At 44.7% G+C, this 15,698-nt stretch overlaps 1 protein-coding gene across 2 annotated transcripts in view; it reads left to right on the top strand.

The window, feature by feature from the left end:
- YWHAQ (tyrosine 3-monooxygenase/tryptophan 5-monooxygenase activation protein theta) overlaps positions 1 to 3,328 on the top strand; it is a 36,047-nt gene extending 32,719 nt beyond the window's left edge. For both annotated transcript variants that reach the window (XM_069235907.1, XM_069235906.1), the window contains exon 6: positions 2,618 to 3,328. In XM_069235907.1, coding sequence (XP_069092008.1) covers positions 2,618 to 2,677 — 60 coding nt within the window. In that variant the 3' untranslated portion in view covers positions 2,678 to 3,328. The remainder of the gene's footprint in view (positions 1 to 2,617) is intronic.
- The last annotated feature ends 12,370 nt before the right edge of the window (positions 3,329 to 15,698 follow it).

The following is a 15,698-nucleotide window of genomic DNA, read 5'->3' as shown; positions in this document are numbered from 1 at the left end:
GGGACCTACCAGCTCATAACTAGATAAACAGGATAGGCGCTTGCTTTAGATATTGGATCAAAGACGTTTAAAGTTCTTGATGCAGTCTTTCTTTTGTGAAACATTTAATGTAATCCTTTTGTTATGATCTTTTATAATTAATTATACTTTATTTTGTGGGGTTAGGGGGTTCTGGTAGATGGTTTCAATTGAATTGCTTAGTAGTTCAATTCTGAAAGCTAAATCATTGTATTATGGTCTACTGCCTACTACATGACGAGCTAGCACCTGAAATCTCCATTATCTCTTTATATATATTTATTTCATGCCATTTCTACAGTGAGCGATCATCGTGGGTTTCTAGGTGCATAAGATGCTGTAAACAGATGGTGCATAAAGGAAAGTTGGCCAAACAGCCAAGGTTTAAAGCCACAAAATCTGAACTTTAGAAGGGGTGGTAAAGGCAACACGTTCATAGTGAGAGTGCATGGTGGGTGAAGCTCCATCCATAAGATCTAACTTTAAGTGTTCTAGGGACTCCCTGCAGACCACAGCATTGCTCCACTAGATGCTTCTTGACGGCATACAGAGCTTCCCTCTATGTTGGTTTAATGGGCAGCCAATGGAGAGTATGCAGCAAAAGTCTGATATGCTCAATCCTACAGCGACCCTCAAGAAAGCAAGCTGACTAATTTTAGGCTTCCTGGAGTTTGATAAAGCTGGTAGCGCATATACACCACATTGATATACTCTAATCATAAAGGTATGATAACCTTCTCAGAATTCTACGTTGGCAGCTACGAGCTGAAACTGTTTATCACTTGGATCACCTATAGTGAGCCACAAATTTATCCTGACACCACCTCAAGACCTTTCTCAGAAGTTTCTTTTCAGGGGACGGTCATTCTCCTACTAATCCTACTTCTGCACATTGCCGGTTTGTGGTAGGTGGTCATTGTCAATTTAAAGTGCTGTCTTTCCGAGTGACCACATCTCTCAGGGTATTTACAAAGTGTCTTGCTGTGGCAGACACTCTCCTCTGAAGGAATGCTGTCCATGTCTTTCCTTATTTGGACAATTGGCTGATCAAGAGTGCAGTGTAATAAGTGCCTAGTGCATACACGTTGCCATACATCTTACACAGCCTAGGATTTACCATCAATACCCTGATCTAATTTGCAGCCTTTTAAGACGCAACCCTTCCTAGGGGCCATATTCCTTTCTGTCACAGGGAAAGCATACGCCCCAGTCCTACAAGGAACAAAACTACTCCTTTTTAATACATATCATCCGGTAACAGTCAATGGTTATGTACCTCCTCAGCATGATTGCCTCTTGCATCACTATAGTCCCATATGCAGTTAACCCGTGTGTCTGCTGCAGGAGTGCTTAGCATGGTGGCCACAAGTGGAGTCATTGGAAGGATATAGTGTTTATCTGGGCCTGTGCTCACCACCCTGCAGTGGTGGAATGACCATTTGTTGCAAGGCTAGCACTCTCTGGGCACAGTGCCACAGATGAGTCACAAAGTACTCCTCCCTCATTGGTACGGGGACGCGCTTACAGAAACTGACCATTCAGAGCATTTGAAGGCCCTGTTGCTGGGGCGTCCACGTCCGTCACCCGGAGTTACTAACCATCCAGCAGCCCTCAAAGCGTTTGTTTCTCCCTCTCATACAACACAAGGCAGTACTATTTTGCACAGACAACGTAACTGTCATGTTTTACCTTACAAAAAAACAGGGCAACACTCTCTACAGTTGTCTATTGGCGGTGGGCTTTTCATTACATACTCTATCTACTGATGGTGCATACGGAGAGTGCAGAACAATTTTGCAGACCACCTCAGCAGGATGCAGCAACAATTGAGTGGGAACTCCACCCCCAAATCTTACTCTTGTACTTCTATCATTAGGGGGTTTCCCCACATGGATCTCTTCTCCACTGCCAAAAACACAACTTCGCCTCCAAGTTCCCTCAATCCATGGGCAATGCAGTATGCATTTACTGGTCAGGCATATTTACCTTTACTTTTTCGCCTCTCCCACTTTGATTCGTAGTTTGGGGGCCTTGCAAAACCCCTCTCAATCTCATTCCAGTAGCACCAATCTAGGCCAGACATCATTGGTTCACCACTTGCGTCACAAGTAGCTCCCCAGCTGTCCGGATTTTCGGTCACAAAATCAGGGCACACTGACATTCCTGCCCCAAACAGTTCAATCGTGCAATTTGGATCCTTAATTTGTATGGTTTGGGAACCTTGGTCTGCTTTGAAAGTAGGATCATCCTTAAAGCGACACACAGGTACGCAACCAAATGCAGCAAAATGGAAAAGGTTTGTGTATTGCTGTCTTCCTAAACATAGTGACCCCCCTCAAGGCAATGGTCTGACATTATCTTAGGGCTCGAAGAATCCTGCAGGTCAACTAACTTAAATATTGTACTCGACGTTTCTACAATCTTGTAGGCCTCAAGTAGACATAACTAAACATTTAAGTAACAATCTGCAGCTGTAGAAAAATTTGCTCATGGTAAAGGCTTGGGTATTTCGCATAATACAGCAGGATATGATGGCTGTATGTTCTTTGTTAGCTAAATAACATGTCTCTAAAATGCTGTGGATTTTTTTCTGTTTTAGTTATGGACATCGGACAGTGCACAAGATGAGGCTGAACCAGAGCAACCGGAAAATAACTGAACTTGTGCATCGGATGTTTCATGATCATTTTTCGGGCCCTCAACTTTAAAAACCTTTTTACATGTCGCCATTCCTTGTTGCTCCACCTGGATTTCTTAAAGCAAAGAAAACCCCATCCGTATGTACGGAAACCAACAGTTTAGTGTATTCACACTGCAGCTTTGGGGATTTCCATGCCTTCATTTTGTGTGTTGTCCTGGCCGTCCTGGTGTGCGGTTACTGCTGTAGAAAAGTATTAATAGATTCACTTCAACTTCCAAACACTTGTGTAGAGGACTAAAGTATCTGGTATTTAAAGGAAGGTGACAATTGGAGCTAGTTTCGGAAAGTGACTGTTTTGTAATTCATTAAGTATATGAACATTTAGTTAATTGCTGCAATTAAACTGGGTGTCTGCACAGCTTTTATTTTCTAATTTTCCTTTTTCTGTAGGGTATTATTCATAATTAATACTTGTGTACCCTCAAACAAGACTCTGAAGTTTTGGCCCAACTGAATTTTTGTATTACTGGTTTAAGAGCATAGTTGCCTCTTAACGATTAAGCAAGAGGCCTCTCTGTATGTCGGGCTGCGATACCGGGGACTTTCTGTCTTTTATTTGCTGCTATGTTGACCACCTCCCTCTCCCAATAAAGTCTCACTTACACTCCTGCCTGTGGTACTGGTATTAACTTTTACTGTGTTTTCTAGGCAGCAGCATGCATCTGTCTACATGAAAGGATTTCTGGCAACACATGAGGGCATGTTTTTGTACTGGAAAACAATTAGATATTCAGCCCTAAAATAACACGTTGTGCACATGCTAAAACGTGCCACGTTTGTCCAGTGACTGATTTGGATGTCGACCACTATTGTGTTTTGCTGACTGTAGTCCCAGAAAGCCGTGTGAAAATGTTTTTTCCCCATGTAACGGCTGACGTAACAAAATAAAACTGCATTTTATAAACAATGCTCTTGTTCTGTTAAAAAAAAAACTTGACGCTCTATTCAATGATGTGGTAGTTTAGATAATTTTGGATTCACTAGTGAATATACACATTTGCCCTCAACTGGTATTTTTCACTGCCATAGGATCATTGTTACTGATACTCCTCCTGCACCAGTAGGATGTTTATTTAACCCTTTCGCTGCCAGGCCTTTTCACCCCTCAGGTGGCAGGCCTTTTTTGGCTATTTGGGGAAGTTAACGCTTAGGCCCTCATAACTTTTTGTCCACATAAGCTACCCATGCCATTTTTGCTTTCCCCCCCCCCCCCATCCTAAGGATTCTAGAGGTACCCAGACTTTGTGCGTTCCCCTGAAGTAGACCAAGAAATTGGCCAAAATACAGTGAAAATTTTGCGTTTTTCAAAAAAAAATGGGGGGGGGGGGGAGGGGGAAGCTGCAGAAGTTATTTTTTTTTCTTTTTTTTTTTTTCTTTCTTTCTTTCCTTGAAAATGGCATCCAAAAAGGGTTTGCAGTGCCTAAATCAGTCTTCCCAGCTTTCAGGAGCAGGCAGACTTGAATCTGAAACCCCCATTTTTCAACACAATTTTGGCACTTTCACTTAGTGACAGAAATGGGTGTAAAACCAATGCTGGATCCCAGAAAGCTAAACATTTCTGAAAAGTAGACTTAATTCTGAATTCAGCAAGGGGTCATTTGTGTAGATGCTGCAAGTGTTTCCTACAGAAAATGTCAGCTGAAATAAAAAAAATATTGAAATTGAAGTGAAAAAAACAGCCATATTTCTCCATGATTTACTGTACATCTGCTGGATTCTACTAGTTGCGGGGATATATAGGGCTTGTAGGTTCCTCCAAAAACCCTAGGTACCCAGAGCCAATAAATGAACTGCACCTTTGCAATAGCTTTTCATTCTATACCGGGCGTACAGCAATTCATTTGCCGAAACACAAAGTGAAAAATGAGTATAGAGAAAACCTTTAGGTGCCCATACTAGCATGTGAATTACAGTGCATTTCTCAAATAGGCATCTTTGTTTACACACTCTTACATTTGGAAAGAAAAAATGTAGAGAAAGACAAGGGGCAATAACACTTGTTTTTCCATTCTGTGTTCCCCCAAGTCTCCCGATATAAATGGTACCTCACTTGCGTGGGTAGGCCTAATGCTAGCGACAGGAAACGCAACATGGACACATCACATTTTACATTGAAAACAGAGCTGTTTTTTGCAAAGTGCCTAGCTGTGGATTTTGGCCTCTAGCTCAGCGGGCACCTAGGGAAACCCAGCAAACCTGTGCATTTTTCAAAACTAGAGACCTAGGGGAATCCAAGATGGGGGTAACTTGTGGGGCTCTCACCATGTTCTGTTACCCGGAATCATTTGGAAACCTCAATTGGGCCCAAAAACAATTTTTCCTCATTTCGGTGACAGAAGGTTCTGGAATCTTGAGAGGAGCCACAAATTTCCTTCGACCCAGCGTTTTCCCCCAAATCTCACGATACAAATGTGGGTAGGCCTAGCGCCTGTGACAGGAAATGCCCCAAAATACTATCTGGACACATCAAAATTATCAAATACAAAACTACCTGTTTTTGCGGGGGGCTATATTTTTGGTACTGGGCTCAGCAGCTATCTAGGGGAACCTACCAAACCCAGACATTTCTGAAAACTAGACACCGGAGGGAGTCCAGGGAGGTGCTACTTGCCTGGATTCCACCCTCCAGTGATTTCTTACCCAGAATCTTCAGCAAACCTCAAATTTAGCTAAAACACCTTTTTCCACATTTCTGTGTGGTATCACCACACCTCGACGTTCCCCTTGTTCTGCCGGTAAAAATGATACCTCACTTGTGTAGGTGGGCCGATTGCCTGTGACAGGGAAGAGCCAAAAATATGTCGCAATTGAGGGGGAAACCAAAGTGGGTCCAAAAGGGCAGTTTGGAAAAACATTTTTAGGCTGAGTGCCGCAGAATTTTTATTGGTATAGATGAGACAATGTTGGGTGGTAAGAATTTTGCGGATTCCTGCACATTCTGGAAGGTTCCATCACAAAAATGTGTTTGGGGGGGGTAAACATTATTTACCCCCCTGGGGAGTGGCTCTTGCCCAACGGGCTGCTCCCCTTATGTCAATTAAAAAAAAAAAAAAAAAAACTGGTGTCTAGTGGGCATTTCTGCTGCCCAATCAAATCGCGATCAGGCAACAGAAATGCTTGCGGAGACATGAAAGGAAAGGGGGGTGGCTGTCAAGGGGTTAATAAGAGCAATTGCTATGGAACATTTCATTTATAGGTCATCAATGTCACAACTGTGCAGTCTGTTGTAGCCACCACTTTAAAACTCACCAGACATTAGGTGCTCCCCAGAGCAACAGGCAGTCTAATGTTCAATGGCATGTATCGCTGCAGATACACATGCTTTGCATATGCAGTCCGATATCTAGTGTTGGGCTTGGAGTGTTACAAGTTGTTTTTCTTCAAAGAAGTCTTTTAGAGTCACCGGATCGAGTGACTCCTCTTTGGTTCCATTGCGCATGGGCATCGACTCCATTGTTTTGTTTTTCTTTCCACCGTCTGGTTCGGACTTGTTTACTCTCGCTCCGAGATTTCGATTCGGAAAACATAAAAAAATAAAATAATATATATATATTTTTCGTCGGTATTGTATTGATCGCGTTAGTCATCTTCCATCGAAACATCGGTACTGGCGGTAAACAACTTTGTTCACCCTTCGGGGTGTGCACCCAAGTCGGGTCTAAGCGGGCCGACCGTGTGGAGAGCCTCATGGATCGGACTCCATTCAGATTCTGCCCTCGGTGCCACGTGAAGTACCCATACACAGACCAACCTCTGCGTTTCTCCAGACCATCAGGAGGAAAACTGTGAGGCCTGCAGATCGTTCCAATCGAAAGACTGAGGGTCTGAAGACCAAGATGGCTGGAAATGGCATAGAAGACTGGAACATTTCAACGTAACAGAAGAACTACTACTTCAGACAACAGTCTCGATCCGAGATGGTCAGAGCAGGAATCTGAGGAAGACTGACCCGGCCAGCATGTGATTACGTATGCCTCTGCAACCCCAGATAAGAAAAAAACAGAAGGCCTTGGGTGCGCCACTGCCAGAAGGCCATGGCTCGGCCCAAAAAAAGACTGACTGAGCTTTGAGTTCGGCACCGAAAAAGGCCAACTCCTCCGAAAACTTCAGAGTTGGCAAAAAGCTCCATTTCAGACTCCAGTAGACAACAATTTTCGGAGTCGAAAATAAATTGTTTTGGGGCAGAGACCTTCCTCCTCATTTTCAATCCCCCCAAAAAAAAATCCAATTTCTGAGCTGAAAAATACAGGCTATACAGAGGAACAAGGGCTTTCCAAAAGTCTGAGAGGAAGCCATAAAACCTCTGAGGAAGAGTCAAGAGATTGAACAATCCTTCAAATTATTGATTTGAGACAGTCCAGGATACACATCCATAAAGAAACTGAATTATCACAGCACCTCCTTTAAAAACAAAAAGAAAACTGGCATTTCAGGAGTAATTGGACTCTGTGCAGCCCCCATCTAAAGTGCTGAAAGAGAAGCCAGCACCTCCTCAAGTCTTCTCCTCCTCATTCTCTACACCTACCTCTCCTCAAATAAGTCTAACACTGATGCATTCTCCAACGCATTCTTTTGACTCAACAAGACACTGTTGATCCATGGAATCTTTATGGCCCTGATCCCATCCCAAGCAACAACCCAGACAGCTACCCCTCTAAACCATCTCCACCTGAAGATACCACAGTATATAATCTGGTGATAGCTAGGGCTGCAGCCTATCGTGGGGTTACAATGCACACAAAACCACTAGAGGAAGATTTTTTTTTTAATTCAATACATTATGCTCAACTCATTCTAGGTACCAATGCTACCAGGCATGGTAAAACATGCAAACCACATTTTTAATGGGCCTGTGAAAGCACGAATTGTAACACCTAGAATAGGGAAAAGTACAAACCCTGATTACATCACCCATTAGGTGCCACCTGATTCAGTAGTGGTTAGTGCTAACAGGAAAAGAGCAAATAGTCAGTCCTCAGGATATGCACCCCTCCTGATAAGGAAAGCAGAACATTTGATGCTGCAAGAAAAAGGGTTGTGTCCGAAGCAGCATACCAATAGAGAATAGCAAATTTCCAGGCACTGCTAGCTCGTTACGATCGAGCCCATTGGGACTGGATGCAGGATATCATACAGCATCTCCCAAAAGAGTACCAAAAAAGGCTCAACAGGTAGTAGAAGAAGGGCAAGCTATTACTAATAACCAAATAAGATCTGGCCTTAATGCTGCTGCAAGGAGTGTAAACACAGCAGTCACTATTCGTAGACATGCATGGCTGAGATCCTCTGGTTTCAAACCAGAAATACAACAGGCTGTGTTTAAACATGCACTTTTGATTTAAAAAAAAATAATATATCTTTTTGGGCCAGAAGTAGACACAGCAATAGAAAAACTACGAAAAGACTCGGACACAGCCAAGGCAATGGGTGCGCTCTATTCTACACCATATAGAGGGTCATTTCATAAAACTCAGAGGCACCAACTCCCCAAACAAAAACAGCTTACCAAACCCACCTGGGCTAGGCAGCGGGTCGCCTGGGGGTCGCTCCTGCACTGGAGTTCGGTTCCTTCAGGTCCCTGGGGCTGCGGGTGCAGTGTAGGTGCCAGGCGTCGGGTCCCTTGTTACAGGGAGTCGCGGTCGGGGGGAGCCTCTGGATTTACTCTGCAGGTGTTGCTGTGGGGGCTCAGGGGGGTCGTCTCTGGTTACTCACGGGCTCTCAGTCGCCGGTGAGTCCTCCCTGAGGTGTTGGTTTTCCGCAGGTCGAGCCAGGGGCATCAGGTGCAGAGTGTAAAGTCTCACGCTTCAGGCGGGAAACGTTAAGTCTTTAAAGTTGCTTCTTTGTTGCAAAGAAGTTGCAGGATTTTGAACAGAGCCGCTGTTCACAGGAGTTTCTTGGTACTTGGGTGCAGGGCAGTCCTCTGAGGCTTCAGAGGTCGATGGTCCCTGTTGGATGCATCGCTGTTGCAGTTTTCTTCGAAGTAGGGAGACAGGCCGGTAGGGCTGGGGCCATAGCAGTTGTTGTCTCCGTCTTCACTGCAGGGCTTCAGGTCAGCAGTCCTTCTTGTTAAGGTTGCAGGAATCTAGTTTCCTAGGTTCTGGGGAGCCCCTTAATACTGAATTTAGGGGTGTTTAGGTCTGGGAGGGCAGTAGCCAATGGCTACTGTCCTTGAAGGTAAGGTGGCTATACCCTCTTTGTCTCCCTGTAGGGAGGGGGCACATCCCTAATCCTATTGGGGGGAATCCTCCAAACTCAAGATAGAGGATTTCTCAAGGCAGGGGTCACCTCAGCTCAGGACACCTTGGGGGTTGTCCCTACTGGTGGGTGGTGACTCCTTGTTTTTTTTCATTATCTCCTCCAGCCTTGCCACCAAAAGTGGGGGCAGTGGCCGGAGGGGCGGGCATCTCCACTAGCTGGGATGCCCTGGGGCGCTGTAACAAAAGGGGTGAGCCTTTGAGGCTCACTGCCAGGTGTTACAGCTCCTGCAGGGGGAGGTGAGAAGCACACCTGCCCAGTACAGGCTTTGTTACTAGCCACAGAGTGACAAAGGCACTCTCCCCATGTGGCCAGCAACATGTCTGGTGTGTGGCAGACTGGCAGAAACTGGTCAGCCTACACTGGAAGTCTGGTATGTTTTCATGGGGCATCTCTAAGATGCCCTCTGGGTGTATTTTACAGTTCGATGGCATGTGTAGCTGCAGATACACATGCTGTGCACATCCCGCCATCTGGTGTTGGGCTCGGAGTGTTACAAGTTGTTTTTCTTCGAAGAAGTCTTTTTGAGTCACGAGATCGAGGGACTCCTCCCATTTCGGCTCCATTGCGCATGGGCGTCAACTCCATCTTAGATTGTTTTTTTTCTGCCATCGGGTTCGGACGTGTTCCTTTTCGCTCTGTATTTCGGGTCGGAAAGTTAGTTAGAATCTCGGAAAAATCGTCTGTATTGTTTGCGTTCGGTATCGGGTTAGTTACAACAGATCGACACCGACTTTTGAAGAGCTCCGGTGGCCCTTTGGGTTTTTTTCGATCCCACCGTCGGGGCCTGGGCGGCCCGGCCACGTGTCTCTTCAAGGCTGATGGGACGGATCCCATTCCGCTTCTGCCGAAAATGTCATAACAAGTATCCATATACAGATCAGCATCTGGTCTAACTTGTGTCTGTCTCCAGAGCACAAGGAGGATACCTGTGAAGCCTGTCGAGCGTTTCGGTCGAGGAAGACATTAAGAGGCCGAATAGTGAGAAGACTGCAGATGGCGTCTGCGTCGACAAGACAAGGGCGTTTCGAGGAGGAAGAAGAAACCTTCCCCTTCCAGGAATCGGACTCAGACGAGCTCGATCCAGAAGAAACGCCGAAAACCGTGAGTAAGACGTCAAAACATAAGACTCACGAGAAAACAACAAAAGCCCAGGGGACGCCACCGCCAACAGGCCATGGCTTAACCTGAAAAATAGGTGACCGATCATCGGCACTGAAAAAGGGCATGCATGTGACTAAGTCATCCGACTCCGGTTGAGATACCGCCACACAACAATCTCTGGCCCAAGACAGCGGCTCCGAGCAGATGCGGCACCGAGACAGTGGCACCGAAATGGTTCAGCACCGAGACACCACGACGCCGAAAATAAAAAAGGTTTCCTCGGAGCCCAAAAAAGGCGACGAAAAGATTTCGATTCCGAAACATCCAGCCTCGGAACCGAAAACAGGTTCCTACACAGAGGAACAGGGATTGTCCTCCCAAATGCAAGGGCATGAGTTCGGAGAGGAACTTGAATCTGTTGAGCCAGACTACACTCAAAGAAGGCTCCACATTCAAAAAGACACAGGGAAGATAAGCACTCTTCCCCCAATTAAAATGAAAAGAAGACTTGCCTTTCAAGAAAAGGACAAGCAGCCACAGGCAAAGGTGGCAAGTCAAACAACTCCACCACCATCAATGCACACATCACCGGTAGCCACTCCACCACTGATGCAATCCCCGACTCATACTGCAATGAGTCAAGATGATCCTGATGCATGGGACCTTTATGATGCTCCTGTATCAGATAACAGCCCAGACTTACCCTGTGAGGCCGTCGCCACCTGAAGACAGTACATCCTACACGCAGGTGGTCTCAAGGGCAGCTGCGTTTCATAACGTCACCTTGCATTCACAACCAGTTGAGGATGACTTTTTGTTTAATACACTCTCCTCCACTCATAGCCAATACCAAAGCTTACCTATGCTTCCGGGAATGATAAAACATTCCAAACAAATATTTCAAGATCCTGTAAAAGGCAGAGCCATAACTCCAAGGGTGGAGAAGAAGTACAAGCCACCACCAACAGACCCTGTATGTATATTACGCAGCAATTAACACCAGATTCTGTGTTTGTTGGGGCAGCTTGCAAGAGAGCAAACTCTCATACCTCGGGAGATGCACCATCTCCAAACAAGGAGAGTCGCAAATTCGATGCTGCGGGTAAAAGAGTTGCAGCACAAGCAGCAAACCAATGGCGTATTGCCAATTCACAAGCACTTTTGGCAAGATACGATAGAGCTCATTGGGACGAAATGCAGCATTTCATAGAACACTTACCCAAAGAGTTCCAGAAAAGGGCACAAGTGGTAGAAGAAGGACAAAGTATCTCCAATAATCAGATACGGTCATCAATGGACGCAGCAGATACGGCTGCAAGGACAGTAAATACTGCAATAACGATAAGGAGACACGCATGGTTGCGTACATCAGGATTCAAGCCGGAAATACAGCAAGCCGTGCTGAATATGCCCTTTAATGAACAGCAGTTGTCTGGGCCGGAAGTCGACACTGCTATTGAAAAACTCAAAAAAGATACTGATACCGCTAAAGCCATGGGCGCACTCTACTCCCCACAAAGCAGAGGCACATTTCGCAAAACACAATTAAGGGGAGGATTTCGAGGTCCACCTACAGAGGCCACAACCTCACAAGCAAGGCCCACTTATCAAAGCCAATATCAGCCGGGAAGTTTTCGGGGGCAATATAGAGGGGGGCAATTCCCAAAAAATAGAGGGAAGTTCAAAACCCCTCAAAACAAGCAGTGACTTCCAAGTCACACATCCACAACACCTGTGGGGGGGGGGAGACTAAGCCAATTCTACAAACATTGGAAGGAAATAACAACAGACGCTTGGGTACTGGCAATTATCCAGCATGGTTATTGCATAGAATTTCTCAAATTCCCTCCAAACGTCCCACCGAAAACACGCAATATGTCAAAACAACATATAGATCTTCTAGGACTGGAAGTTCAGGCATTACTACTAAAAGAAGCAATAGAATTAGTACCAAAACACCAGAAAGGAACAGGAGTTTACTCTCTGTACTTTCTCATACCCAAAAAAGACAAGAGTCTGAGACCTATATTAGATCTCCGAACATTAAATACCTACATCAAATCAGATCAGTTTCACATGGTGACATTACAAGACGTAATCCCACTACTCAAACAACAAGACTACATGACAACACTAGACCTAAAGGATGCATATTTCCATATACCAATACATCCTTCACACAGAAAGTACTTAAGGTTTGTATTCCAAGGGATACATTACCAATTCAAGGTGTTGCCATTTGGAATAACAACTGCGCCAAGAGTTTTTACAAAGTGCCTAGCAGTCGTAGCTGCACATATCAGAAGGCAGCAAATACATGTGTTCCCGTACCTAGACGATTGGTTAATCAAAACCAACACGCTAGAACGGTGTTCACAACACACAAAGTATGCCATAGAAACCCTCCACAAACTAGGTTTCTCAATCAACTACACAAAGTCACACCTTCTGCCTTGTCAAACACAGCAATACTTAGGGGCGACAATCAACACAGCAAAAGGGATTGCCACTCCAAGTCCACAAAGGGTTCAGGCCTTTCACAATGTAATACAGGCCATGTATCCAAATAAAAAAATACAAGTCAAAATGGTGATGAAACTCCTAGGCATGATGTCCTCATGCATAGCCATTGTCCCAAACGCAAGGTTGCACATGCGCCCCTTACAGCAGTGCCTAGCATCACAGTGGTCACAGGCACAAGGTCAAATTCTAGATCTGGTGTTGGTAGACCGCCAAACATACACCTCGCTTCAATGGTGGAACAGTATAAATTTAAACCAAGGGCGGCCTTTCCAAGACCCAGTGCCACAATATGTAATAACGACAGATGCCTCCATGATAGGGTGGGGAGCACACCTCAATCAATACAGCATCCAAGGAGAATGGAACACTCACCAAAAACAGTTTCACATAAATCACTTAGAACTATTGGCAGTATTTCTAGCGCTGAAAGCATTTCAACCCATAATAAGCCACAAACACATTCTTGTCAAAACAGACAACATGACAAACATGTATTACCTAAACAAACCGGGAGGGACACACTCATCACAGTTGTGTCTCCTGGCACAGAAAATATGGCATTGGGCGATTCACAACCACATTCGCCTAATAGCACAATTTATTCCAGGAATTCAGAATCAGTTAGCAGACAATCTCTCTCTGGATCACCAACAGATCCCCGAATGGGAGATTCACCCCCAAATACTGAATACTTACTTCCAGAGTTGGGGAACACCACAAATAGATCTATTTGCAACAAAGGAAAACGCAAAATGCCAAAACTTCGCATCCAGGTACCCACAAGATCAGTCTCCGGGCAATGCGTTATGGATGAGTTGGTCAGGGATATTTGCTTACGCTTTTCCCCCTCTCCCACTCCTTCCATATCTAGTAAACAAGTTGAGTCAAAACAAACTCAAACTCATACTAATAACGCAACATGGGCAAGACAACCTTGGTACACAACACTACTAAACCTCTCAGTAGTGCCACATGTCAAACTACCAAACATACCAGATCTGTTAACGCAACACAAACAACAGACCGGACACCCAAATCCAGCATCGCTGAATCTAGCAATCTGGCTCCTGGAGTTCGGACACTTAGACCTTACACATGAATGTATGGAGGTCATAAAAAAAGCTAGGAAACCTACCACTAGACATTGCTATGCAAATAAGTGGAAAAGATTTGTTTATTACTGCCATAATAATCAAATTCAACCCTTACACGCATCTGCCAAAGACATCGTAGGATACTTACTACATCTGCAAAAGTCAAAGCTAGCTTTTTCTTCCATTAAGATACATCTTACAGCAATTTCAGCTTACCTGCAAATTACGCACTCAACTTCTCTATTTAGGATACCAGTCATAAAAGCATTTATGGAAGGTCTAAAGAGAATTATACCACCAAGAACACCACCAGTTCCTTCATGGAACCTCAACATTGTCTTAACACGACTCATGGGTCCACCTTTTGAGCCCATGCACTCTTGTGAAATGCAATACTTAACATGGAAAGTTGCATTTTTAATTGCCATCACATCTTTAAGAAGAGTAAGTGAGATTCAAGCATTTACCATACTAGAACCATTTATTCAAATACACAAAAATAAAGTAGTTCTACGGACAAATCCTAAATTTTTACCAAAAGTCATCACCGTTCCACTTAAATCAAACAGTAGAATTACCAGTGTTCTTCCCACAGCCAGACTCTGTAGCTGAAAGAGCACTACATACATTAGACATCAAAAGAGCGTTAATGTACTACATTGACAGAACAAAAATAATTCGAAAAACAAAACAATTATTTATTGCTTTCCAAAAACCTCATACAGGAAATCCAATTTCTAAACAAGGCATTGCTAGATGGATAGTTAAGTGCATTCAAACCTGTTATCCTAAAGCAAACAGAGAACTGCCTATTACACCAAATGCACATTCAACTAGAAAGAAAGGTGCTACCATGGCCTTTCTAGGAAATATTCCAATGACCGAAATATGTAAGGCAGCTACATGGTCTACGCCTCCTACATTTACCAAACACTACTGTGTAGATGTGCTAACGGCACAACAAGCCACAGTAGGCCAAGCAGTACTACGAACATTGTTTCAAACAACTTCAACTCCTACAGGCTGAACCACTGCTTTTGGGGAGATAACTGCTTACTAGTCTATGCACAGCATGTGTATCTGCAGCTGCACATGCCATCGAACGGAAAATGTCACTTACCCAGTGTACATCTGTTTGTGGCATTAGTTGCTGCAGATTCACATGTGCCCACCCGCCTCCCCGGGAGCCTGTAGTCGTTTAGAAGTTGATCTTGAACATCTCTATATTTGTAAATATATTACTTTAAATTACATTATGTACACGTATTCACTCCATTGCATGGGCACTATTACTAGCATATACAACTCCTACCTCACCCTCTGCGGGGAAAACAATCTAAGATGGAGTCGACGCCGATGCGCAATGGAGCCGAAATGGGAGGAGTCCCTCGATCTCGTGACTCGAAAAGACTTCTTCGAAGAAAAACAACTTGTAACACTCCGAGCCCAACACCAGATGGCGGGATGTGCACAGCATGTGAATCTGCAGCAACTAATGCCACGAACAGATGTACACTGGGTAAGTGACATTTTCCATATATTGGCAGTGGCATCAGTGTGCATTTATTGTGCTGAGAAGTTTGATACCAAACTTCCCAGTTTTCAGTGTAGTCATTATTGTACTGTGGAGTTCGTGTTTGACAAACTCCCAGACCATATACTCTTATGGCTACCCTGCACTTACAATGTCTAAGGTTTTGCTTAGACACTGTAGGGGCATAGTGCTCATGCACCTATGCCCTCACCTGTGGTATAGTGCACCCTGCCTTAGGGCTGTAAGGCCTGCTAGAGGGGTGACTTACCTATGCCACAGGCAGTGTAAGGTTGGCATGGCACTCTGAGGGGAGTGCCATGTCGACTTAGTCATTTTCTCCCCACCAGCACACACAAGCTGAGAGGCAGTGGCCTTCCGTGGCATCAGGGCCCTTGGTACCAGGGGTACTAGTTACAAGGGACTTACCTGAGTGCCAGGGTTGTGCCAATTGTGGAAGCCAAAGTACAGT

Source organism: Pleurodeles waltl, chromosome 5 (assembly GCF_031143425.1).
Source record: "Pleurodeles waltl isolate 20211129_DDA chromosome 5, aPleWal1.hap1.20221129, whole genome shotgun sequence".
Classification (NCBI taxonomy): Eukaryota; Metazoa; Chordata; class Amphibia; order Caudata; family Salamandridae; genus Pleurodeles; species Pleurodeles waltl.
Note: the sequence above shows the minus strand (reverse complement) of the source record. Positions and strands in the feature narration are given on the sequence as shown.